Below are 25,623 nucleotides of genomic sequence, written 5' to 3' on the forward strand. Positions count from 1 at the left end.
AATCTTTGGGTCTGGTGAGCACAAAATCTGAAGAGCAGAAGTAATACTCATGTTCCTTATCATCTTAGTATCCCAAAATTGTGTCCTTTTTTCCTCACATTCCCTTCCCACATGACATCCACACAACTCGGCACTGCTGGTATAAACACTGCGTGGCTTTTGCTGATTGGCAGGACAATTGTTTTACTTCCGATATTTAACCAGGTGATGCCCTATATTTTATTGGCTTTGCTGGCCACAGTAATTCACTTGGTCACTATGTTCCAAAAGCTCCTCATAGTATCTACTGGGTCACTGTACTGCATCAGAGAACTCAAGAGAAATTCTCTCGCACACAATGCACAATTTTCTTGAAAAGCTAAAACCTGTATCATTATCAGCTTGACGTTTCACAATTCAGAAGAGCTTGGTGTTTACCGATCTTGCAGACCATCTCCAACTGAGGGTGTAAAGTGCTGAGCAAGGTCCATTGTGTTGAAGTGATAATTCCCACCTTTTATTTCTTATCACATACACAGTTAACCATGCAAATCCTTCTCAATCAGTACTATTTTTAATATGAGCAATGAATTTTCCAGTTGACAGTAGAATCCAATTATCTCTTCTTGCTCTAAAGCCACTAGTTCTGAAATATTAAATTTCTCCTATATTTTATACTCTCTATTCGCTACTATATATACTGCTTACAAAAATTAGGGGATCAGGGAATGTGTAGATACTCCAGTACTCTCACCTTTTGTATAGAGCATTTTCATCAATGAAATAAGTTGGTTTTGTATCTCATTTGCATAATCGAACTTTGACTTGTCATTTGCTTTTCTGATGTTCTTGCTTAATAAAAAAAAATCAAAATTTTTTTTATCGCTTCATATTAATTTTGAAATATCCCCTAATTTTTGTAAGTAGTATATTTAAGACATCTGACTTGAAGATGAAGATTTCCACTTAGATCTTACGAATTAACTTACCTTTGAAAGATGATGCTCAGAGGAGAATCCCAGTCCATAAACAGTGTTTGCCCGGCTATCAGCCCACTGGCCAAACTTCTGAGATGTCTTAGTAAATGTCATGTTTGGGGTGATGGTGCTATTAATTATTGCCTGAAAAATAAAACAAGCCTAAGTTAATTTATTCAAAATTAGCAAACAAGACATTTAAACACAAGACTATTTGGTTACATAAAATATTTAGTTTTATAAATGAATACATCAATAGAACAAATTTTCTATTTGTACATTAATTTTCTAAAATCCATAATCAAGAATTTTCCTAAAGCTGACTTACCTGAAATATAACAGAAAAGACTTTCACTCAGTAATTTTTCCTTTATTCAAGGGAAAACCCCTACATATCTATACATATATAGATATGTAGGGGTTTGTCTTTCTTTTCTCATGAAATTGTATAAATTCATGATATTGAGAATCACTATCATTTGTTTAACACCTAGCTTCTTATAAAACTAGTATTTTAGCAGTTATTAAACATTATCTTTGATGACCACTAAAACAGATTTCAACTATTATTATAACATATTAACTTAGAGTTCATTTCCTCTGCCAGTACCATAAAATATAGAATCCATTTTATTTAAGTCATCCAAGGCCCTCCAAAAATGAGAGTACAAAGTGATTCCAATTTAATAAAAATCACATTATCAGACCTGTAAGTAGTATTTTGGTGAACTATTAAATGTGAAATGAAAATCAAGCATTTTTAGAACAAAGCTAAATGTTCACCATGTGAACAATATAATGTAAATAGTTATGAGCCTCGCAGATAAAGTTATAACAAATGTATGTCACCACCTGCTAAAGAAGACAGTAGGAAAGAGAGTGGTCCCTTGCTTTCCCTTACAGACAACAGATATGTTATTTGTTGTTATTTGAGAGCCCTTAACCTCGATTCAGTTTTGCTTTTACGTCTTACAAAATTTATATACTCATATACCTCCTTACTCTTCAATTTAAAAGCTGCTTTTCTTAGCCTATCATTCTAGATTTTGTAAAATGTGGCTAATACATCACTAAATTGAGAGGCTGTTGTCAAATGAAAAGATTAAATGGAAAGGAATATATAGTCATCCCCTATATCCACAGTTTTGCTTTCTGAAATTTCAGTCACCTGTAATCAACATAAGTCTGAAAATAATAAATGGAAAATTCAAGAAACAAACAATTCATAAGTTTTAAATTGCACACTGTTCTGACTAGTATGATGAAACCTCTCACAATCCTCCCTAGGATATTATTAATCCTCCCTTGTGCAGCATTAGCCACTCTATATGCTACTGGCCCATTAGTCACTTAGCACCTGTCTAGGTCATCAGCTCTACTGTCAAGTGTCACAGTGCTTGTCTTCAAGTAACCCTTATTTTACTTAATAATGATCCCAAAATGTGAAAGTAGTGCTACTGGCAATTTGAATATGCCAAAGAGAAGTTGTAAAGTGTATGTTTGTATAGAAAAAAATTTGGTACTATCTGTGGTTTCACGCATCCATTCATGGTCTTGGAAATATCCTCTGTGGATAAGGAGAGACTACTATATTATCAGATGGTAAGGAATCATTAGTTATTCAACTATTTTATTGAATATCTATTTAATGTCAAGCACAACTCTATAAACTTGAGATACAGTGAGGTGATGTAATATAGATCACATTCTAGAGCAAGAAGAGTCAATCAATGAACAAGTAAATAAATAGCTGACCAATGTAATTTGAGAGAGTGATAAGTGCTTATGAAGACCATAAGACCAGGATGTGATAGAGACCAAAAGGCTAAAGGCACTATTGTAGCTCTGATGATCCTTGAGTATTCCCTGAGGAAGGTAAAATTGATCTGGGATCTAAGTGTTTTCAAGAAGAACAGGGCATTTAACATTTGATCCTTGTAACTCAGAAAGTTAGGAAGCAAAGGGTTTTACAGCATATAAGATAACTGACCCATGGGCTGTTGGTCACGGGCCTTCAGTTTTAACTGTTTCATTGAGCTTCTTTCTGCTTTTAAGAGTTCCATTTTAATCCACACTCTAAACCTTTTCTTAAAAAAATCGTTTATTAAACTTCCTTGAATAGAATGCTACAATGACTCCACTTAAAAGAAAAAAATTGGTTCTATAAAATAAACATGTCTCTCAATCCCAGAGTTCTTGTCCTTTCAAGGAAAAGAGGTAGAAATGCTGTGTCATTACACATCATGTAGTGTCCTGATCCTGGCCCTTGTTCAAACTGTTGTTTCTGCAGGATGATGAGAAAAACTTCAAGCAAACTTTATACACACGGTGAAGGTATTAAGAACAAAGGGACATTTTCTAGTCAGGGGCATCTAATGACTTTTCAAGTCATTATGTAGTAAAAAATAGAAGTGAGGGTGGTAAGAATAAAAACAGTCAGTCACATCAAATAAACCACTCCTGCTTATATACATTAAGACAAGAAAGAAAGAAAGAAAGAAAGAAAGAAAGAAAGAAAGAAAGAAAGAAAGAAAGAGAGGGAGGGAGGGAGGGAGGGAGGGAGGGAGGGAGGGAGGGAGGAAGGAAGGAAGGAAGGAAGGAAGGAAGGAGGGAGGGAGGGAAATGAAAGGAGGGAAGCAGGGAAGGAAGAAAGGAGGGAAGGAGGTAAGAAAGGAAGGAGGGAGGGAGGGGGGGAGGGAGGGAGAGAGGGAGGGACGGAAGGAAGGAGGTAAGAAAGGAAGGAGGGAGGGAGGGGGGAGGGAGGGAGGGAGGGAGGGAGGGAGGGAGGGAGGGAAGGAAGGAAGGAAGGAAGGAAGGAAGGAAGGAAGGAAGGAAGGAAGGAGAAAAGAAAGAAAAAAGAAAAAGGAAAACAATGACTCCTGCAGGGAACTATCATAAACAACATCGGCTTAGAAAAGTAAACAGAAAATGGGAAATATGGCCATTTTCCAGAGTATTTTCTCAACCCCTTGAGATTTTGTTTCATGGCTATTGTTGACAGTTTGGCTCAAATAAACTCATAAAAACCCTTACAGTTCTGTATATTTCTTATGTTGACATATTTAAGGTTAATTTTCTATAAGTTTCTAATTAAAACAATGTATTTCCTTTTCCTACCATATTCAATTTTTTATTGCAAAAATGATCAGGAAATAGAAATGTTAAAGCTAACAATATTGACTAGCTTTTCCAGTTTGAATGCTCAGTTCTTTGATTTAAGAGTCTTACTCTGCAAATGACGTCAGAGAAATGGCAGCATGAGAGATACTCCTGATCTTCCCCCCTTGAGCTTTCAACAAATTGAACAACTATAACACAGCAAATGAACCCCCAAGTGGACTATAAAGGTGGGATGGTGTGAAAAAGGTGGTGGAAGATAAAATGCAACTGTTTTGGGCTTTGGTGAGGAGAGGAGACAAACCAGAAGTGACTGGTTTATTTTTCCTCTGCTGGACTATGGAGAGGAGGGAAGCTCAGGCTTTCTCGATTTTGTCTGAGGGGTATGGAGAGGGGAAACTCAGAGTGACTAGGTCTCCCTCTACTGGGAGAAGTGGTAAGATAGAGGGGCAGAAGTGGAGATAAGCCAAAGCTGCCAGAGTACAGGGTCATGGCCAGTGTTCCTTGGCAGAGACAGAGAAACCTAAAGTGCAGCCCCCACCTCCTTCATCTCCCAGTACTTAGAGTGGCAGAGACAAACCCCACACCTAGCTCTCCAGAGCCACTCTCTTGAAGACCAGAGGTACTCCACATCCAGTCCCCAGTCCACTGAGATGTGGGAAAAAGCACCCAGAAGCCTGAGATTGCCACTGTTAGAGCCATAGAGCCCTCACAACATGCTCCACCCACCAACGCAACAATGGCCTCACCTACATCACTGCAACAGCAACATCTGAGCAGACAGCCCAGGAACTTCACAGAGCTAAAAGCTGTAATACAGCAAAACCTACTGGAAGAAACCTCTCAAACCAAAATTTATTTTCCCCCCCTTTTTCATTTTTTTCCTTATTCTTTTTTTTTCATTTTTGAATTTTACTTTTTATAATATTTATATTTTTATTCTTTTATTTTTGTGAGTGTTTTGCTTTTGATTTTTTATTTGCTTTCAATCATCTTTCCTGTAGTTTTTATTCTTTACTTATCATAATTTTTATATTTCTCATTGTATTTTTTCAAAATTTTTAGTTGTTCTTTTGTTAGGATTCTTCTTTTTTTTTTTTTGTATTTTTTTGAAGCTGGAAATGGGGAGAGACAGTCAGACAGACTCCCGCATGCGCCCGACCGGGATCCGCCCGGCACGCCCACCAGGGGCGACGCTCTGCCCACCAGGGGGCGATGCTCTGCCCATCCTGGGCGTTGCCATGTTGCGACCAGAGCCACTCTAGCGCCTGGGGCAGAGGCCACAGAGCCATCCCCAGCGCCCGGGCCATCTTTGCTCCAATGGAGCCTTGGCTGCGGGAGGGGAAGAGAGAGACAGAGAGGAAGGCGTGGCGGAGGGGTGGAGAAGTAAATGGGCGCTTCTCCTATGTGCCCTGGCCGGGAATCAAACCCGGGTCCTCCGCACGCTAGGCCGACGCTCTACCGCTGAGCCAACCAGCCAGGGCTTGTTAGGATTCTTAACAATATAACTCACAAATTCCATCAAGGAAGAAAAAACTGAATACCATGGCTATACAAGACAGAGACGTATTTCAGAAAGAAAATGAAAAAAACCCGCAATCACATGGAAGCCTTGGAGTTAAATGACAGAGAATTCAAAATTGAAGTTCTGAAAATACTCAACAAGATGTGAGAAGACATCAATAGGCAACTTAATGAACTCAGAAAACAAAGTAATGAACAAAATGAATACCTCACCAAGAAGACTGAAACTTTAAAAACAGAGATGAATTGGCCCGGGCGCAGAGGATGGCTCCATGGCCTCTGCCTCAGGTGCTAGAATGGCTCTGATTGCAGCAGAGCAACACCCCAAGATGGGCAGAGCATCGCCCCCTGGTTGGCGTGCCGGGTGGATCCCGGTTGGGCGCATGCGGGAGTCTGTCTGACTGCCTCCCCGTTTCCAGCTTCAGAAAAATATAAAAAAAAAAAAAAAAGATTAAAAACAGAGATGAAGAACTCAATCCGTGAACTGAAGACTTATGTAGCAAGTTTGGCTAACAGAACAAGCCTGAGAGAGGAAAGAATCAATGACAGAGAAGACACAATTAGAGATGCTACAGAAAAGAAGGGAAGACTCATGAATTAAAAAAACTGAGAGAGCGCTATAAGAATTGTCTGACTCTATCAGAAATAACAATATAAGAATAATGAGTAAATCAAAAGGAGAAGAGAGAAAGAAGAGGATGGAGAGCTTATTCAAACAAATAATTGATGAGAATTTCCCAAACCTATGGAAAGAGAGCCTCAAATCCAAGAAGCAAACAGAATGCCAAGTTACCACAACCCAAATAGACCTACACCAAGGCACATTGTAATAAAATTGTCAAAAATCAATGACAAAGAAAGAATTCTCAAGGCAGCTAGGGAAAAGAAGACCATAACATATAAAGAAAAGCCCATTAGGTTATCATCAAACTTCTCAGCAGAAATTCTACAAACCAGAAGAGAGTGGATTCAAACATTTAAGGTACTAAAAGAAAGAAATTAACAGCCAGGTAACTATATCCATCAGTCATCCTTCAAATATGAAGGAGAAATAAAAACATTTCCAGACATACAGAAGCTGACGAAATTTATCACCAGAACACTCCCACTGCAGGAAATACTCAAGAGGGTTATTCAACCAGACACAAAGAACAAAACAAATCAAAACTACAAGTAAAAGTTCCAACAAGGTCACAATAAAAACAAGGATAATCTGTGACAACAATAACATAAACGGGAAGGATAAAGATCAGCAGTAACAAAGGACGATGGAGTGCAGAAGCACTCATATGACAAAGGACTCTTGTACATATGAACATTTTTTTCTTAACCTAATGGTAAACACCCACAAAAAGCCACTACTGAAACACACAGGTTAAAAACAGAAGAAACAGGGGAAAGAAGTATGGGAATACCATCAAACAAAAATAACTGACAGCCTGACCAGGTGGCGGCACAGTGGAAAGTGCGTCGGACTGGGATGTAGAGGACCCAGGTTCGAGACCCCAAGGTCGCCAGTTTGAGCGCAGGCTCATCTGGTTTGAGCAAAGCTCACCAGCTTAGACCCAAGGTTGCTGGCACGAGCAAGGGGTTACTCGGTCTCCTGTAGCCCCACGGTCAAGACACATATGAGAAAGCAATCAATGAACAACTAAGATGTCGCAACGCACAATGAAAAACTGATGATTGGTGCTTCTCATCTCTCACCATTCCTGTCTGTCTATCCCTCTGACTCTCTGTCTCTGTTAAAAAAAAAAAAGAATTCAATTTAAAAAGGAAGTCAAGAAACCCACAAAAATGTGGCAATTCAACAAGATTCCTCTAAAAAATGACTGGGTCAAAGAAGAAATAAAAGCAGAGATCAAAAGGTATATACAGACAAATGAAAATGACAACATGACATATCAAAACTTCTGGGATGCAGGAAAAGCAGTAGTAAGAGGGAAGTTTATATCATTACAGGCTTATATCAAGAAACAAGAGAAATCCCAGGTAAACACCTTAAGGAACTAGAAAAGAAACAAAGGCAACCCAATGTCAACAGAAGAAATGAAATAGTAAAAATTAGAGCAGAACTAAATGAAATAGAGAACAACAAGAACAACAAAAAAACTATAAAAAATTAGTATAACAAAGAGCTGGTTCTTTGAAAATAACAATAAAACCACTGTCTATGATGGTGAACCTTTTAATAAAATGGACCATTTTTGCAGTGCTGGTCAACCTGGTTCCTCCCACCCACTAGTAGGCGTTCCAGCTTTCATGGTGGGCCAATCACAGCACCGTTTGGTTGCTCTGCTACGCACACCAGGAAAACTGGAACATTCACTAGTGGGCGGGAGGAACCAGGTTGACCAGCACTGCAAAAGTGGGTGGTTTTTATAAAAAGGTTCACCATCATGGGTCTAGACTCACCTAAAGGAAACAGATAAATTTCTAGAACTATACTATCTTCCTAGGCTGAGTCACAAAGAAGTAGAAACCCTAAAAACACTTATAAGCAGGGCGGAAATAAATACAACTATCAAAAACCTCCCCAAACACAAAAATCGAGGACCAGATAGTTACACTGAATTCTACCAAACATTCAAAGAAGATTTGGTTCCTATCCTTCTCAAAATCTTCCAAAAAACTGAAGAAGCAATTACTTTCTAACACATTTTATGAGGCCAACATAACCATCATAACAAAACCTGGCAAGAATAACATACAAAAAAGAAAACTACAGACCAATATAATATCTCTAATGAATACATGCAAAAATCCTAAACAAAATACTAGCAAATCAAATACAACAACACATTAAATAAAATAATAGGTCCTGGTTGGTTAGTTCAGCTCGGCGTGTAGAAGTCTGGGTTCGATTTCCGGTCAGGGCACACAGGAGAAGTGCCCATCTGCTTCTCTACCCTTCCCCTCTCCTTCCTCTCTACCTCTCTCTTCCCCTCCTGCAGCCAAGGCTCCACTGGAGCAAAAGTTGGCCCAGTTACTGAGGATGGCTCCATGGCCTCTGCCTTAGGCGCTGGAATGGCTCCGGTTGCTATGGAGCAACGCCCCAGATGGGCAGTGCATCGCCCCCTAGTGGGCATGCCAGGTGGATCCTGGTAGGGTGCATGCAGGAGTCTGTCTCTCTGCCTCCCCACTTCTCACTTCAAAAAAATACAAAAAACAACAACAACAAAAAATCAAGATTAAGTGGGATTCATTCCAGGAGTACAAGGATGCTTCAAGATACAGAAACTCCTCAATGTAATATACCACATCAAAAAAACATAGAACAAAAGCCATACAATCCTATCAATAGATGCAGAAAAGGCATTAGATAAGATACTACATCCATTTATGTTTAAAACACTCAATAAAATTGCAATAGAAGGATAGTACCTCAACATAATAAAGGCCATATATGACAAACCATCAGCTAATAACATACTAAATGGTAAAAAAAAAAAAAGGCTTTTCCTCTACAGTCAGGAAAAAGACATGGCTACCCACTCTTTCCACTCTTATTCAACATAGTTCTGCAAGTTTTGGTCAGAGCGATCAGGCAAGAGAAAGAAATAAAAGGCATTCATATAGGGAAAGAAGTAAAGATATCACTTTTTGCAGATGACATGATCCTGTATTTAGAAAACCCCAAAGACTCCACCAAAAAACTATTAGAAACAATAAATCAATACAGTCAAGTCGCAGGATACAAAATCAATATATAAAAGTCTACTGCTTTTCTGTCTGTCAACAGTGAAACTTTGGAAAATAAACCAAAAAAATAATTCCTTTTACAATTGCAACAAAAAAAATAAAGTACCTAGGAATAAACCTAACAAAGGATGCGAAGGGCCTATATATTGAAAACTACAAAACATTATTGAAAGAACTTGAGAAAAACCATGAAATGGAAAAATATTCCATGTTCATGGCTTGGAAGAATCAACAGTTAAAATGGTCATATTACCCAAGGCAATATACAAATTTAATGAAATTCCCATCAAAATCTCAGGGTCATTCTTCAAAGAAATAGAACAAAAATTACCAGGTTTGTATGGAATCATAAAAAACCTAGAATACCCAAAGCAATCCTGAGGAGAAAGAATGAGGGAGATATCACACTACCTGACTTCAAATCATACTATAGAGCCACGATAATCAAAACAGCACCATCTTGGCAGAAAAACAAACATACAGACCAAAGAAACAGAACTGAAAGCCCAGAAATAAAACCATACATATATGGCCCTGGCCAGTTGGCTCAGCGGTAGAGTGTCGACCTAGCGTGCGGAGGACCAGGGTTCGATTCCCGGCCAGGGTACACAGGAGAAGCACCCATTTGCTTCTCCACCCCTCCGCCTCGCTTTCCTCTCTGTCTCTCTCTTCCCCTCCCGCAGCCAAGGCTCCACTGGAGCAAAGATGGCCCGGGCGCTGGGGATGGCTCTGTGGCCTCTGCCTCAGGCGCTAGAGTGGCTCTGGTCGCAACATGGCGACGCCCAGGATGGGCAGAGCATCGCCCCCTGGTGGGCAGAGCGTCGCCCCTGGTGGGCGTGCCGGGTGGATCCCAGTCGGGTGCATGCGGGAGTCTGTCTGACTGTCTCTCCCTGTTTCCAGCTTCAGAAAAATGAAAGAAAAAACAAACAAACAAAAAAAAAAACCAAAACCATACATATATGAACAAATCATCTTCGACAAAGGAGCCAAAAGCACACATGGAGAAAAGAAAGCTTCTTCAATAAATGGTGCTGGGAAAATTGGAAAACCACAGGCAAAAGAATGAAACTTGACCACAGTTTGTCCCCCTGCACAAAAATTAATTCAAAATGGATCAAACATCTAAATATAAGATCTGAAACTATACATTACATAGAAGAAAACATAAGTACTAAGCTTATGGACCTTGGCCACAGAGAACAATTTACAAATTTGACCCCAAAGGAAGGGAAATAAAGGCAAAAATAAATGAATGGAACTATATCAAATCAAAAAGTTTCTGCACAGCAAAAGAAACTGACAACAAAACAAACAGGCAGTCAACTAAATGGGAGATGATACTTCAAACAACAGCTCAGATAAGGAGTTAATACCAAAATATATAAAGAATTCACAAAGCTCAGCAACAACAAGCAAACAATCCAATTAAAAAATGGGGAGAGGACCTGAACAGACACTTCTCCAAAGAGGACATACAAATGATGAACAGGTATATGAAAAGATGCTCATCTTCACTAGCTATTCGAGAAATGGAAATCAAAACCACCTTACACCTTTCAGATTGGCTATTATCAACAAGACAGATAGTTGGAGAGGCTGTGGAGAAAAAGAACCCTTATTCACTGCTGGTGAGAATGTAAATTAGTACAGCCATTATGGAAGAAGAATGGTGGTTCCTCAAAAAATTAAGAATAGAACTACCATATGACACAGCAATTCCTCTACTGGCTATCTACCCCCAAAACTCAAAAATATTGGTACATAAAGACACATGCAGCCCCATGTTCATCACAGCATTATTCACAGTGGCCAAGACATGAAAACAACCAAAATGTCCCTCAACAGAGGATTGGGTAAAGAAGATGTGGTACATATATAATATAAAATGGAATACTATACTCAGCCATAAGAAACGATGATAAAGTGACATTTACAATAACATGGATGGACCTTGAGAACATTATACTGAGTGAAACAAGTCAATCAGAAAAAGCTAAGAACTGTATGAGTTCATACACAGGTAGGATATAAAACAGATTTACAGACATAGATAAAAGTGGTTACCAGGGGGAAAGGAATGTTGGGGAAGGGGATGGGGACATAAGTGAATGGGGAGCAGAGGGGGGTGGGAGAAAGGGTATAAAGAGGGACAAATATAAAGTGACGGAAAATATTTGACTTTGGGTGATGGGTATACAACATAATCAACAGTTCAAATGCTATAGAAATGTTCACCTGAAACCTATGTACTCTTTTTGATCAATGTCACCCTGTTAAAGTTAATTTTCCAAATAAAATTTTTAAAAAATTAAAAATTAAAAAAGAAAAAGGAAAAATAGTGAGAAATGTGATAGGAAAAATAACTGTTACAGTGGTTAGATTTCATTAAAAGAAACAAAACAAAACTTTTTCACAGGAGTTTTTAAGAGCCTAAAAATTACAAGCTGCAAAGTACATTCAAAAACGGAAATGCCAGAAGCAGTAGTTCGTGTTGCTTCAGGAGGAGGGTACCCAAGGGCTATTTCATCAGATGGGACCTGGGGCTACTTCAGGTGAACTTCACTTTTATATACCATTTAACTTTCCTGTCTAATAAAATGACGTTTTATCTGTTTTCTGGACCAAAAGAGAAATACAGATTATACAGAACTAAAGGTATGAATCAGGGAAAAGAAGTAACACTAGAGTCTGAATTAATAAGTAGTATCTGTTAATTTCACTAAATAGTTACAAAAGATGACAAAATTATTCCTTATTAAAAGAACCTTCACAGGCCCTGGTTGGTTTGCTCAGTGGCAGAGCATCAGCCCAGTGTGTGGAAGTCCCAAGTTCAATTCCCAGTTGGCACACAGGAGAAGTGACCATCTGCTTCTCCACCATTCCCCCCTCCCCTTTCTATCTCTCTCTTCCCCTCTTGCAGCCATGCTCAGTTGGAGCAAGTTGGCCCTGGGTGCTGAGGATGGCTCCATAGCCTTTGTCTCAGGTGCTACAATAGCTCTGTTGCTGAGCAACAGTCCAAGATGGGCAGAGCATCACACGGTAGGCAGCTTGCTGGGTGGATCCTGGTTGGGGTGTATGCAGGAGCCTGTCTCTCTGCTTCTTAATGAAAAAAATTTTTAAAAAAAACCTTCACAGAAATGAAGTGAGAAATGTGATAGGAAAAATAACTGTTACAGTGGTTAGATTTCATTAAAAGAAACAAAACAAAACTTTTTCACAGGAGTTTTTAAGAGCCTAAAAATTACAAGCTGTGGCCCTGGCCGGTTGGCTCAGCGGTAGAGCGTCGGCCTAGCGTGCGGAGGACCCGGGTTCGATTCCCGGCCAGGGCACACAGGAGAAGTGCCCATTTGCTTCTCCACCCCTCCGCCGTGCTTTCCTCTCTGTCTCTCTCTTCCCCTCCCGCAGCCAAGGCTCCATTGGAGCAGAGATGGCCCGGGCGCTGGGGATGGCTCTGTGGCCTCTGCCTCAGGCGCTAGAGTGGCTCTGGTCGCAATATGGCAACGCCCAGGATGGGCAGAGCATCGACCCCTGGTGGGCAGAGCATTGCCCCTGGTGGGCGTGCCGGGTGGATCCCGGTCGGGCGCATGCGGGAGTCTGTCTGACTGTCTCTCCCCGTTTCCAGCTTCAGAAAAATGAAAAAATGAAAAAAAAAAAATTACAAGCTGCAAAGTACATTCAAAAATGCCAGAAGCAATAGTTCGTTGCTTCAGGAGGAGGGTATCCAAGGGCTATTTCATCAGATGGGACGTGGGAACTATTACTTGGGAACTATTACTATTTCCCAAGCCCTTTAAATCTTCAAAATCAAAATGAAAATATGGCCTTGGCTGGTTGGCTCACTGGTACACCATCCACCTGGCATATGGATGTCCTAGGTTTGATTCCCAGTCAGGGCACACAGTAAAAGTGACCATCTACTTCTCCTATCCCATCTTCCCCTCCCACAGCCATGGCTCGATTGTTTCAAGCTCATTGGCTGAGGATGGCTCTGTGGAACTTCTACCTCAGGTGCTAAAAATAGCTTGGTTGTGAGCATCAGCTCCCAGTGGGCAGAGCATCGGCCTCAATCGGGGATCCAGGTGGGTCCCTGTCAGCACGCAAGTGGGAGTCTGTCTTTCTATCTCCTCTCCTCTCATTTAAAAAAAAAAAAAAAGAAAGAAAAAATAAAATGAAAATAGGTTCAATTGGCCCTGGCTGGTTGGCTTAGGCGTGTGGAAGTCCTGGGTTTGATTTCTGGTCAGGATATACAGGAGAAGCACCCATCTGCTTCTCCACCTTTCCCCTTCTCCTTTCTCTCTGTCTCTCTCTTTCCCTCCCGTAGCCAAGGCTCCATTGGAGCAAAGTTGGCCCAGGCGCTGAGGACAGCTCCATGGCCTCTCCCTCAGGCACTAGAATGGCTCCAGCAGCAACGGAGTGATGCCCCAGATGGGCATGCCGGGTGGATTCCAGTTGGGCGCATGCAGAAATCTGTCTGACTGCCTCCCTCCCCCCATCTAACTTTGGGGGAAAAAAACAATAACAAAGAAAATAGGATCAATTATTCAAATAAATACATATTAGTCATTTATGTACCTAAGTACAAATAGCCCCTGGGTTCCTATAATCTAGTTAAGGAGATAAGAAATGAGTACACAGTAAAAGACTGAAATTTGAGCATTAAATTAAAATTTTCTTTTATTTCCCCAAACCACTAAGTAATAATCAATAGCCTAATATTAATAATGATAATAATAGTTAAGTGTTTCTATAGTGATTACTATGCACCCCTGAAGTGCTTTGCCTAAATTAATTTACTTAATCTTCACAACAATCCCATAATTTATTAGTCCCTTTTCACAGATGAGAAAACAGACACACTAAGACATCAAATATCTTGCTTTAGGACATATGGCAAGTAAGTAGTAGAGCAAAAATTCAACCAAACCATCTGGCTATATAGTCTGTGCTCTTAACTCCTACACTGAACTGCTAAAATTTCTGGGAATAGAAAATTTTCATGGTTTCATAAAAACGAATAAAAAGAACGAAGCTCTCATTTTTCTACACACTGTATATCCAGAATCTGATGTTTGGTATTCCTTAACCTGCATGTGTTATTCAAAATTCACTGATGAAAAAATGGAATTGTCCCTCTTTTTGAAAGGCATACAATCCATCAGGCACTGTTCTAATAGTTTTTGCAGATAGTAACTCATTTAATCCTTACAACTACCAGCACTGAGGTGAGAGCAAAGAAGCTCACAGAAGAAAAGTAACTTGCCCAAAGTCAAAAACTTAGTAGATGGTAGAGATGACATGTGAATCCAGGTAAGCCATGCTCTATAGAATTTATTTAGCCTCTCCTAAAAGAAAAAATGTAGGTCATGTCCATATACTTCTCTTCAGAGTGAGGGATGCTCAGAGTAAGCTTTAATATTGATATGACAGACTTCATATGACTTAGGAATTGTGAACTGCATTCTAGTCTACAGAAGTTTATGTCACAAATTCCAGTCCTCACTTAATTGTACGCTCCAAGAATAGAAACTCTGTCCACTCTGTTTACCACTATATTCCTAGCTTCTAGTATAATGCCTGACATATAACAGATACACAATGACTACTTAGAAAATAAGCTGACCTCAAGTTTGTAGAATATTTTGACATGTAACTTAGTATAAATAAGGTGGTTAATCAAAGTAATTTAGTGGGCAAAAAAAGTAACCTTAAAAATGATTGACTTTGCTTTTTTTTAACTTAAATTTTAAAAATTTTATAATGAAGACAAAGTTCCTCTGAAATCTATACTATACAAAGCAAAATAGCAAGATTACTTAGAGTAAATGTAACTTACCTTTGAGCCATCTAAACTGATTATCCTATACACATTTCTTGTGCTGTCATAGAAATAAGACACAGTAACTGCATGCTTGCTGGTCGGTACCCAGTTCTTCTTTGTGTTTGGGTCAATCTGGAAGACATGAGCACGAGTGCTGAAGATGGGTTGTTCCCTGTGGGGGAGAAAATAAAACGACAGACTGAAAACAGCCAATTTTATTCCACTGGACAACAGATCATGAAAACGGTGAGGATGACCCCACTTAACCAAAAATTGCCCACATCCTGAAAACAACAGAAACTTTCTTTCAAATCTGAATATTCAAAGTATTCAATCATAAGCTTTTTAAAAACAATTCCAGTCAATCTTCATATTTGAAGATTCTGTATATGTGAATTTGCCTACTCAATAAAATATATTTGTAACCCCAAAAGCAACACTTGAAGTACTTCCTTGGTCTTCTGCAGTGGAAAGATGTGTCACCTGAAACGCATGTTTCCATCTGAGGTTGATCAAAGTAACACTCTGCCTTTTTGTTTCATCTCTCATATTTAAACTAAGTGCCGCCCTGGCCGGTTGGCTCAGCGGTAGAGCGTCGGCCTAGCGTGCAGAGGACCTGGGTTCGATTCCCGGCCAGGGCACACAGGAGAAGCACCCATTTGCTTCTCCACCCCTCCGCCGCGCTTTCCCTCTCTGTCTCTCTCTTCCCCTCCCGCAGCCAAGGCTCCATTGGAGCAAGGATGGCCCGGGCGCTGGGGATGGCTCTGTGGCCTCTGCCCCAGGAGCTAGAGTGGCTCTGGTCGCAACATGGCGACGCCCAGGATGGGCAGAGCATCGCCCCCTGGTGGGCAGAGCGTCGCCCCTGGTGGGCGTGCCGGGTGGATCCCCGTCGGGCGCATGCGGGAGTCTGTCTGACTGTCTCTCCCTGTTTCCAGCTTCAGAAAAATGAAAAGGAAAAAAAATAAAAATAAAAAAAAAATAAACTAAGTGCCCTACTTAGTATCAAGTATTTTGCATTTTTGTACTTTTTGCTAGTGCTTTCACTGTTTAAAATGGCTCTCAAGTACAGTGCTGAAGTGGTGTCTGTTCCTGAGGCAAGAGGGCTGTGATGTGCCTTATTGAGTAAATAATACGTTAGATAAGCTTTTTTCAGGCTTGAGTCACAGTGCGGTTGATCATGAATTCAATGGTAATGAATCAACAGTACATATTAAATAAGGTACCTTTAAACAGAAACACACATAAAACAAGCTTATATACTGACTGGTTGATGAAAATGTTATGAACATAGGCTTGCAGAAACCTAATTTTATATTCCCCCTAGAAGCAATGGTTCAAAATTCACTAATTCAGTGTTTGCGGCTCCTTTATAAGAAAATAACTATTGTGAATAATGACAATTGACTATATCCTATTAAAATACAAACCTTTTATTTGACCCACATTAGGTTAATTATAAGTTTCTACTCATTTAAAACAACATTATTCTAGTAATAAGTAAATAACTTACTGAGAAGGTTTATATAAATATAATCTCTATTATAGTATATCAAAAGGAATATGGAAAACAAAGTAGTTCACCACTGTAGTATCTTCTACTTAGATCAACTAGGGCCTTAAAGATATATAATAGAGGTTTTCCACCCCAAACTATTGAAATACATATACAGTGTGTCCGTAAAGTCATGGTGCACTTTTGACCAGTCACAGGAAAGCAACAAAAGATGATAGAAATGTGAAATCTGCACCAAATAAAAGGAAAACTCTCCCAGTTTTATACCTATTCAGTGCTGTTTGATGTGGGCTCATGCACAGATTTTTTAGGGATCCTTAGGTAGCTATCCCGTATAGCCTCTACAGACTCGTCACTGACTGATGGCCTACCAGAATGGGGTTTCTCCACCAAACTGCCGGTTTCCTTCAACTGCTTATCCCACCGAGTAATGTTATTCCTATGTGGTGGCACTTCGTTATAAATGCGCTGATATTCATGTTGCACTTTGGTCACGGATTCGAATTTAGCGAGCCACAGAACACACTGAACTTTCCTCTGTACCATCCACATCTTGACTGGCATGGCCGTGGGCTGCCCCGCTGTATACACAGTGTTACGTCATCATCTGCGCATGCGCACATGCTGCCACGTCATCCTACAGAAACTGGGAGGGTTTTCCTTTTATTTGGTGCAAATTTCACATTTCTATCGTCTTTTGTTGCTTTCCTGTGACCCATCAAAAGTGCACCATGACTTTACGGACACACTGTATTTAACATATGATCATTACAAATTATTTTACTGTCTGAAAAACAAGTATGAGATTAGCTGTATATAAGCATAATAATGCAAAATTTTCCAAGTTCCGAGTAAAATTTCTTTTGAAAACAGCAATCACCAGAAATTCCTTCCCCAATAAAACAACACCTTTCTTTCCTAAAGTAGTTTCAGTTCCTAAAGAGAAGTTTTAATTGGTATTATTTAACATTTACAATTAAATTAAAATTTTTTATTTTAAAGAAAGAAGAGTATGAAAAAGAAGACAAATTAGAAAACAGGAAGACAAAGCTGGGTCCTTGACAAAATGGCTCTTCAGGGAAACAGTCATAGGCAGTGTGTCCCGTGTGTCTAACCATCAACTCCATCCTTGGAAAGCTACTGTGAAAGGGAGAGGCCTTTCCTGTAGGTGATCTGGCTCTTCCCAGTTTTATTTCTGGAAACCTCCATAACAACTTCTCTTATTAAAATAATAAAATCTCTTTTGAAAGAAAGTGATATATTCTATGACACTCCCTAAAGTGTCAGAAAGTCATTTCTGGCTTCACTACCATCATATATGGACTCCATTAGTCTGTTCAAGGCACATTTCATCTTAGAGAAAAGCTGGAGAAGCAGTATAGAAACTAAACCTGAAATATTAAAGCTCTTATCTTTTTTAAATTTTTTTATTAATTTTAATTTATTAACATGAATTCAAGTGTCCTACTCAATATAACTCTTATCTCACCCCACTTAACTCACCCCACTCCCAAAGCTCTTATCTCTTAAAAAGATCTGTGAAACATTCATCCCAAGTGTCCAAATACTGTTTCCAAAAAAAAAGAGTGGCACTCATAAAGGTTAGACATACTATTTCCATTACAATTCACACAAACACTAACTGCATCAAATACCCTACCAGCATTTTCCAAAGTATGTTCTATTGAACAACAGTCCTAGAAATGAACGTTCCATGTTTAAATAAGTTCTGCAGACACTGTGTCATGTCCCATTCTGAAATACTAACAATGCACACTAGTATATTAAGGGTTCTGCAAGCTCCTCTAGTAAAGAAACCCAACTAAACCTGAATAATCCCACATGTGGCAAATTTGACCTCAGAATTCTTTTTCATGTAACACATTAACATCTCAAAGGATTTATAACCATAGAATGAGAATCTAAAGGTAAATTTTCAGGTAAATGTTTCACTGAAAGCTGGTCTGTATATTCTACCACCTTTGTTGACATTACTAATTGTCACTAGTAAATAAAAGATGTACTATAAAATTAAGACCTTATTTAATAATGATTACAGTATAACTTCTTAAATAGATAATATTTAACAACACTCAAAGTAATGCTTCTAAGAAATTAAAAATTATTCCAAAAATCAATTTTAAAAGCAAAGAAATTTTTGCAGGAAATGCTTTAAATTAGCTTAGAAAAAGAGAACTTAACACACAGATGCACACATATTTCAATGCCACAGGACCATCTTCTTTGTAATTTCCTATACCAATGATCAGGACAATGAGTAGTTCAAATGACTTGCCTAAGAAAAGCTTAGTGGAATATTTTCCAGTTCCATAAAATAATTTAGGAAAGCTTGTATAAGGTTAATTATAAAATTCCTTATCTTGGGCTAAAACTTTGTAAAAGTACTACATATAGTGATGGAATCTTACTTAATATTGATATGAAAAACTGGAAGAATGCTATGATGACCTTAAAAAAAGGTAGTAAAATCAGAATTTTGTTTTACAAATAAGGTTTATTCAAACTCATTAGAGTTGACATAATACAATATATAGAATTACAATATACTTAACTCTAGAAACTGTGTAATAAGAAAGAAATGAGGATCATAAAAAACTATAAAGCAAAACAAAAAGACTACTTATTCTAGATCCAGAAACAAAGCACTAAGTTAACATTAGTCACTTGGATAGCCTTGATTAATAAAAATAATAGTAAATGACAATGCTTTTAAACATTACCATTGAAATTTATGTTTCTGCAAATGTTATATGATTATTGAATCAATTTTGTTCCAAGGAAGTGCAAGGGTGTGGGTCCAATAAATACAACCAAATTCAGGGGAAGAAAGATAAATTAAATATTTCCTAGTCTTCTTTTGATACCTAGCTTACAAATATCCTTTTCAGATATGTAAGAACAATTAGATATTGTAGCAAAGGGGCTATAAAGTTATGATTTCAATAATTCCCTGGCTTTCTACTTAATTTTTCAAAGAAAAGAAAGTAGCCTGGCAAAAGCGTAATAAACAAGGTGGGTAATATTTTCCACTGAGCATTTGACAGTATTCCAGACATTGTTGGCTGACTATCTACCAATCATTCCTCCTTGCTTCCTCCTAGCACGCCTCTGGTATTGGTCTGGTATGCCATCCTCCTTTGACCTTCACTAAGATAACCGCAGCACTCTCTTTCAACTTGCCAGAAGTTGGTTTAGGAATGGATCTCCGAAATAATTCTGGTCAGTGCAATAAACAGGGAAAACTGGCTGGAAGCTTCTGAGTACACTCTAGAAGAAATAAAAGGGATGTTCTCTTAAATAGTATTGTGTTTGGAGTGACACCTGGGCCTGAAGATGTCATGTTAGTGAGGACAGCTAACATGAAAACAAAGCCAACACTGTCAGACTAGCAGATGAAAAGACTAAGAATCTAGCTCCTTGAGGCTTCTTCTTTTTTTTTTTTTTTTTTTTTTGCATTTTTCTGAAGCTGGAAACAGGGAGAGACAGTCAGACAGACTCCCGCATGCGCCCAACCAGGATCCACCCGGCACGCCCACCACGGGCGACGCTCTGCCCACCAGGGGGCGATGCTCTGCCCATCCTGGGCATCGCCATGTTGCGACCAGAGCCACTCTAGCACCTGAGGCAGGGGCCACAGAGCCATCCTCAGCGCCCAGGCCATCTTTGCTCCAATGGAGCCTTGGCTGCGGGAGGGGAAGAGAGAGACAGAGAGGAAGGTGCGGCGGAGGGGTGGAGAAGCAAATGGGTGCTTCTCCTGTGTGCCCTGGCCGGGAATCGAACCCGGGTCCTCTGCACGCTAGGCCGACGCTCTACCGCTGAGCCAACCGGCCAGGGCTCCTTGAGGCTTCTTATGTGATAATACAAGTTTCCTAATTGTTCTAGGCAACTGTCATTTTAAAATTATATAAATAATAATCAAAGTTTATATGTAATAAACTCTGAAATAATGTGCCCCCTAATAAAATGTGATTGGTGCTCTTACAGAACTCCTAGCTGGCTAGACACATGCTCACTCATTAACATCCCAACTTCACAGTAGACAAGATTAGATTTTTGGGGACACATTTAAAGTTGCAATCAATGAAAAATCTGTAAAAATAACTATAATGAGTCAGATGAAAGGAAGAAATGTGGAAACGGTGAAAGTTTACTATCAATCAACTTTTTGCTATAGGGATTTAACAACCAAAACTTTAATCAAGAGATAGTAGTATTCAAGAGCATATTAGATATGGAGGCAACCGCCAAGAGAAACAAAACTGAAAATTTTAAAAGCAGTTGCCAGCCTGACCTGTGGTGGTGCAGTGGGATAAAGCGTCGACCTGGAACACTGAGGTTGCCGGTTTGAAACCTTGGGCTTGCCTGGTTAAGGCACATATGGGAGTTGATGCTTCCTGCTCCTCCCCCCCCCTCCCCTCTCTCTCTAAAAATCAATAAATTTTTTTTTTTCATTTTTTTTTTTTCATTTTTCTGAAGCTGGAAACAGGGAGAGACAGACAGACTCCCGCATGTGCCCGACCGGGATCCACCCGGCACGCCCACCAGGGGCGACGCTCTGCCCACCAGGGGGCGATGCTCTGCCCATCCCGGGCGTCGCCATGTTGCGACCAGAGCCACTCTAGCGCCTGAGGCAGAGGCCACAGAGCCATCCCCAGCGCCCGGGCCATCTTTGCTCCAATGGAGCCTCGGCTGCGGGAGGGGAAGAGAGAGACAGAGAGGAAAGCGCGGTGGAGGGGTGGAGAAGCAAATGGGCGCTTCTCCTGTGTGCCCTGGCCGGGAATCGAACCCGGGTCCTCCGCACGCTAGGCCGACGCTCTACCGCTGAGCCAACCGGCCAGGGCCAATAAATATTTTTTAAAAAAATTTAAAAGCAGTTGCCTCTGGGGAAGAGGCTAGATGAAGAGATGAAATAGGGAACTAGAACTTGCCTTTAAACTTATGGAGTAATAAAAGATTTTCCTAAATGACATTGTGGGGGAAACTACACTTATATCACAATTAACACTGAGGAAGAAAATGTTCTAGAGGCCACTTTTGAAGACTGCCAAAGAACCACAGAATAAGTGTCAATTTTTAATTGCTTAGAACACAGCTACCTAAGAGCATACGATATGAAACTGTTCCTATTAGTCCTACAGAGGAATAAAGGGAACATAGGAGAGAAGCACAAATCCAAATTTTCCTAACTGCAGGACTGAGAGTGCTGAAGATAGGTTCACTTCCTTGTGAAAACATTCTCCTTCATTAGACATAAATACACAGGATGTAAGGCAGAAAATACTGTCTTCAGCTTGGCTTTTGAGTTTGAAGTGGCAAGAGAAGATGGACACTACTTTAAGGCCCAAAGGATATGGACACGAGCAAGGATCAGACAAGGAGTGGACAGACACTAATGATCATGTGACTTCAGATGTAATGCCTGAAGAATTTCACTTCCGTGCCACTGTAGGGCAGCACAGCACGTCTTCAGACAAGCTAGAGCTCCCACCATAGTTTCTTCAAAAAAATTTTAATGTATAAATTAATATAAATTGTAATTCTACTCAATTATTGGAGAACCAGTTTGACTCCCTTCTGCCCAGACCTCCAATGCAAAGATTGTGAATTGAGCATTATCAACCACGTATTCTCATTACCATGTTATGTGTTTAACAGCTGGCTGCTTAAACATTTAGAATATTAAAAAAAGAAACAAAAAAAAATCTACTACATGCTTTGAGGAAAGCAAAGATTATTCTACTAACGCCTACCCAAACCCAGCTGTACTGCAAGAACTCCATCTAGTGATGACCAGACACATAGCAGGCATTATGTTTTTTAAAGCTTCCAAGTCACTGTATAGGAAATAAAAAATTTTAAGTGATATTGTTATAACAGAGGTATATAGACATAAAATATGATACTACCAACTACAAAATGTCTTTTCTAGAAGGATTGTTTTAAATTGTATGATCCGAACTCCTTGGTGTTTTAATTGGTTAAATGCGCATTAAAATTAAAGGTTAATTTAGAAAATCACTGTTTGCATCACAAAAACACTTTCAGCGAAAAAGTTAAAAGAATTAAGAAGTACAAAATGGCAGTTACAGAATAGTCACAGGGATGTAAAGTACAGCATAGGGAATATAGTCAGCAATATTATACCTGTGCATGGTGTCCAGGATATTAGACTTACGAGGGGCATCACTTTGTAAGTTATATGAATGTCTAACTACTATGTTGTACATATGAAACTAATATAACATCGAATGTCAAGTGTAACTCAAAAATTTAAATAAATACTTTCATGACATCAGGTATTTTAATAGGCATATATATATAAAGAAAGTATTATCAAATAAATTAACAATCTCCATTTTGAATTTAAGATTAAATTTAAAACTACATTTCAACAGTAACAATTCTACTTAAATTTTTTATATGTCATCCCTTATTTTAAGAGTAATTTTTATCAATCTCAGTCATTTCATTAGGTTCATAGTACTAGTTATTAAAAGAAATTATAGAACTTTCTTACCTTGGGCACTTTAATAAGTAACTACATTTGAAAGCTCACGGATATGCCAGAAGTCATTGTAAAGAGCAATCAAAGCTACTCAATATGTACATTTAAGCAATATCTTCAATGCTCAAAGAACCTGGCTTGCTCATTATTAAAGAACTGCCAAGTGACATTATCTGTCCCTCTTTCCCATTCAAAAGCCTAACTATTTCATATAAAATACTGGGTGTTTTTAAAATATATCATCAGGTAAGCCTGGTAACTCAGCAACATTTAAATTAGCATTGTACTTTTAATTATATTAGCCTATAAATATTCTTTTCTTCCCAGATGATTGCCACTAAAATTAAATTCCAAGGACTGACAATATACACTATGGAAATCTATGAAAATAGCCTTTTGTTAATGAGAATTTAATTCTTATTAATATAGGCAGTACCTTTCTAAAGTTTTAAAATAAGTAATTTTCTAGTATTAACCAATTCCTAAAAACTTTTAAAATGAATTAAATGTTACAAGATTATTTAAGTTCTAATACCAATAATATTTCAAGGAACAACAGTATTTTTAGGTACTCGTTTCCTTTATACCTACTACAAATAACCTAGTGAATTAATACTCAATACATAGAGTATCTGAACACGTATATATTCTAAAAAATAAACCCAGAATTGAAGAAAGTGATTTGAAGGTACTTCAGCAAAATGTTAACATTTGTTACATTTGAATAGTGGTTGCATGGATATGATATTATTCCCTATAATATGCTGAATATTTTAAATTGCTCAAAACAATAAAACCTCACACCATTTCTCTAGACTTCTTGACAGTGTGAAATTTGAATAATCAGCCACATTTTTTATATATATATAAAATTTATTTTAAATGCTGCCCCACAGTCCATGCTATGATTAAAACTGCACTATTCATTATGGCAGCTAAAAGCACATGACTTCTGAGCATTTGAAATATGGCTAGTGTAATGAAGACAGTGAATTAGTTTAAATTTCATTTGATACTCAAGTCAGTTACTGAAATACTTTTAAGCATTACCAACTTGTAGATATACTTGAAGCAAAATTCCTAGTCACAAGGTATGAACCATAGTATGCTTCAACAACTTTGTATGGAATGACTTCGTAATGAATCTACTTTGTAATGAACAACTTTGGTATATGAATCTACTGTTTCAACCATAAATTTTCTAAAATTCAAATTCAGATCAATTATTTCCAATAAAAATTTTAACATCCAAACTGAGATGCACTCTAAGCACAAAAATGGACTTCAAAGACTTAGTATAAAAAATATATAATATCTCAATGACTTTTAAATTAATCAAAGGTTGAAAAATATTTTGGATATACTGTGTCAAAATATATTAATTTCACCTTTCTAAAACATTAAAAACAAATTTAAAATTACATGTTAGCCCTGGCTGGTTGGCTCACTGGTAGAGTGTCAGCCCAGCGTATGGAAGTCCTGGGTTCAATTCCCGGCCAGGACACAAAGGAGAAGTGCCCATCTGCTTCTCCACCCTTTCCCTTCTCCTTTCTCTCTGTTTCTCCCTTCCCCTCCATTGGAGCAAAGTTGGCCCAGGCACTGAGGATGGCTCCATGGCCTCCACCTGAGGTGCTAGAATGGCTCTGGTTGCAACAGAGCAATGCCCCAGATGGGCCAAGCATCGCACCCTGGTGGGTATGCTGGTAGATCCTGGTCAGGCACATGCAGGAGCCTGTCTCTCTGCCTCCCCACTTCTCACTTCAGAGAAGAAAAAAAAAAGAATAAAATTACATGTTATTTACATTATATTTCAAGTAGAAAATAATGGACTATTTTATGTAGCCAGTTCCTTACTGATAGACATGTGTTGCTCCAATAATTGTACTATTACAAATAAATGCCCCTGTATGTTTACTTGGGGACATACACAAGCGATACACTAGAAGCAGAATTCCTAGTCACAAGGTATTAACCATAGTAGTATGCTTCCAAATTGCTCTTCACAATTTGTACCAATTTATCCTCTTAACATTCTTATGTTATTTCCTTCTAACACTTGGTAGTGTACAAGTAACATCTTTAATTTGTGCCAAGTTGATGGGCATGAAATGGTATTTCATTGTTGCTTTAATTTGCATATCTCTGATTACTAATGAAGCTGAGGAGCTCTTCATGTATTTCTGGGCCATTTGAACTCAACAGATTTCTACACTTATCCTGAGCTTGTTTAGACCTTATTTTAACTTCAGAGAGTGAAAACACCAGAATCCAGAATTTAGCACTCAAATCATTTGCATTGGAACATTTCATATATACAATTCTAACTACAGGTATAAACTTAAGGTAAACAACCCCTAAAAGTAGAGAATGGCAGTTATTTTTCTAAATATGATGACATTTAATATTTAAAAGTCAATATAGTATAGACACAGCAAATATTTTCTGTTCTTTTCAAAGTAAGTTACAG

At 38.7% G+C, this 25,623-nt stretch overlaps 1 protein-coding gene across 1 annotated transcript in view; it reads right to left on the bottom strand.

The window, feature by feature from the left end:
* The window catches only part of HOMER1 (homer scaffold protein 1), a 180,958-nt gene that overhangs the window by 98,554 nt on the left and 56,781 nt on the right, over window positions 1-25,623 (bottom strand). The window contains exons 2-3 of the mRNA XM_066273654.1: window positions 15,133-15,289; window positions 969-1,100 (exon numbers count right to left, since the gene is read on the bottom strand). Of these exons, the coding sequence (XP_066129751.1) occupies window positions 969-1,100; window positions 15,133-15,289 (289 nt within the window). The remainder of the gene's footprint in view (window positions 1-968; window positions 1,101-15,132; window positions 15,290-25,623) is intronic.

This window comes from Saccopteryx bilineata, chromosome 4, assembly GCF_036850765.1.
Source record: "Saccopteryx bilineata isolate mSacBil1 chromosome 4, mSacBil1_pri_phased_curated, whole genome shotgun sequence".
Classification (NCBI taxonomy): domain Eukaryota; kingdom Metazoa; phylum Chordata; class Mammalia; order Chiroptera; family Emballonuridae; genus Saccopteryx; species Saccopteryx bilineata.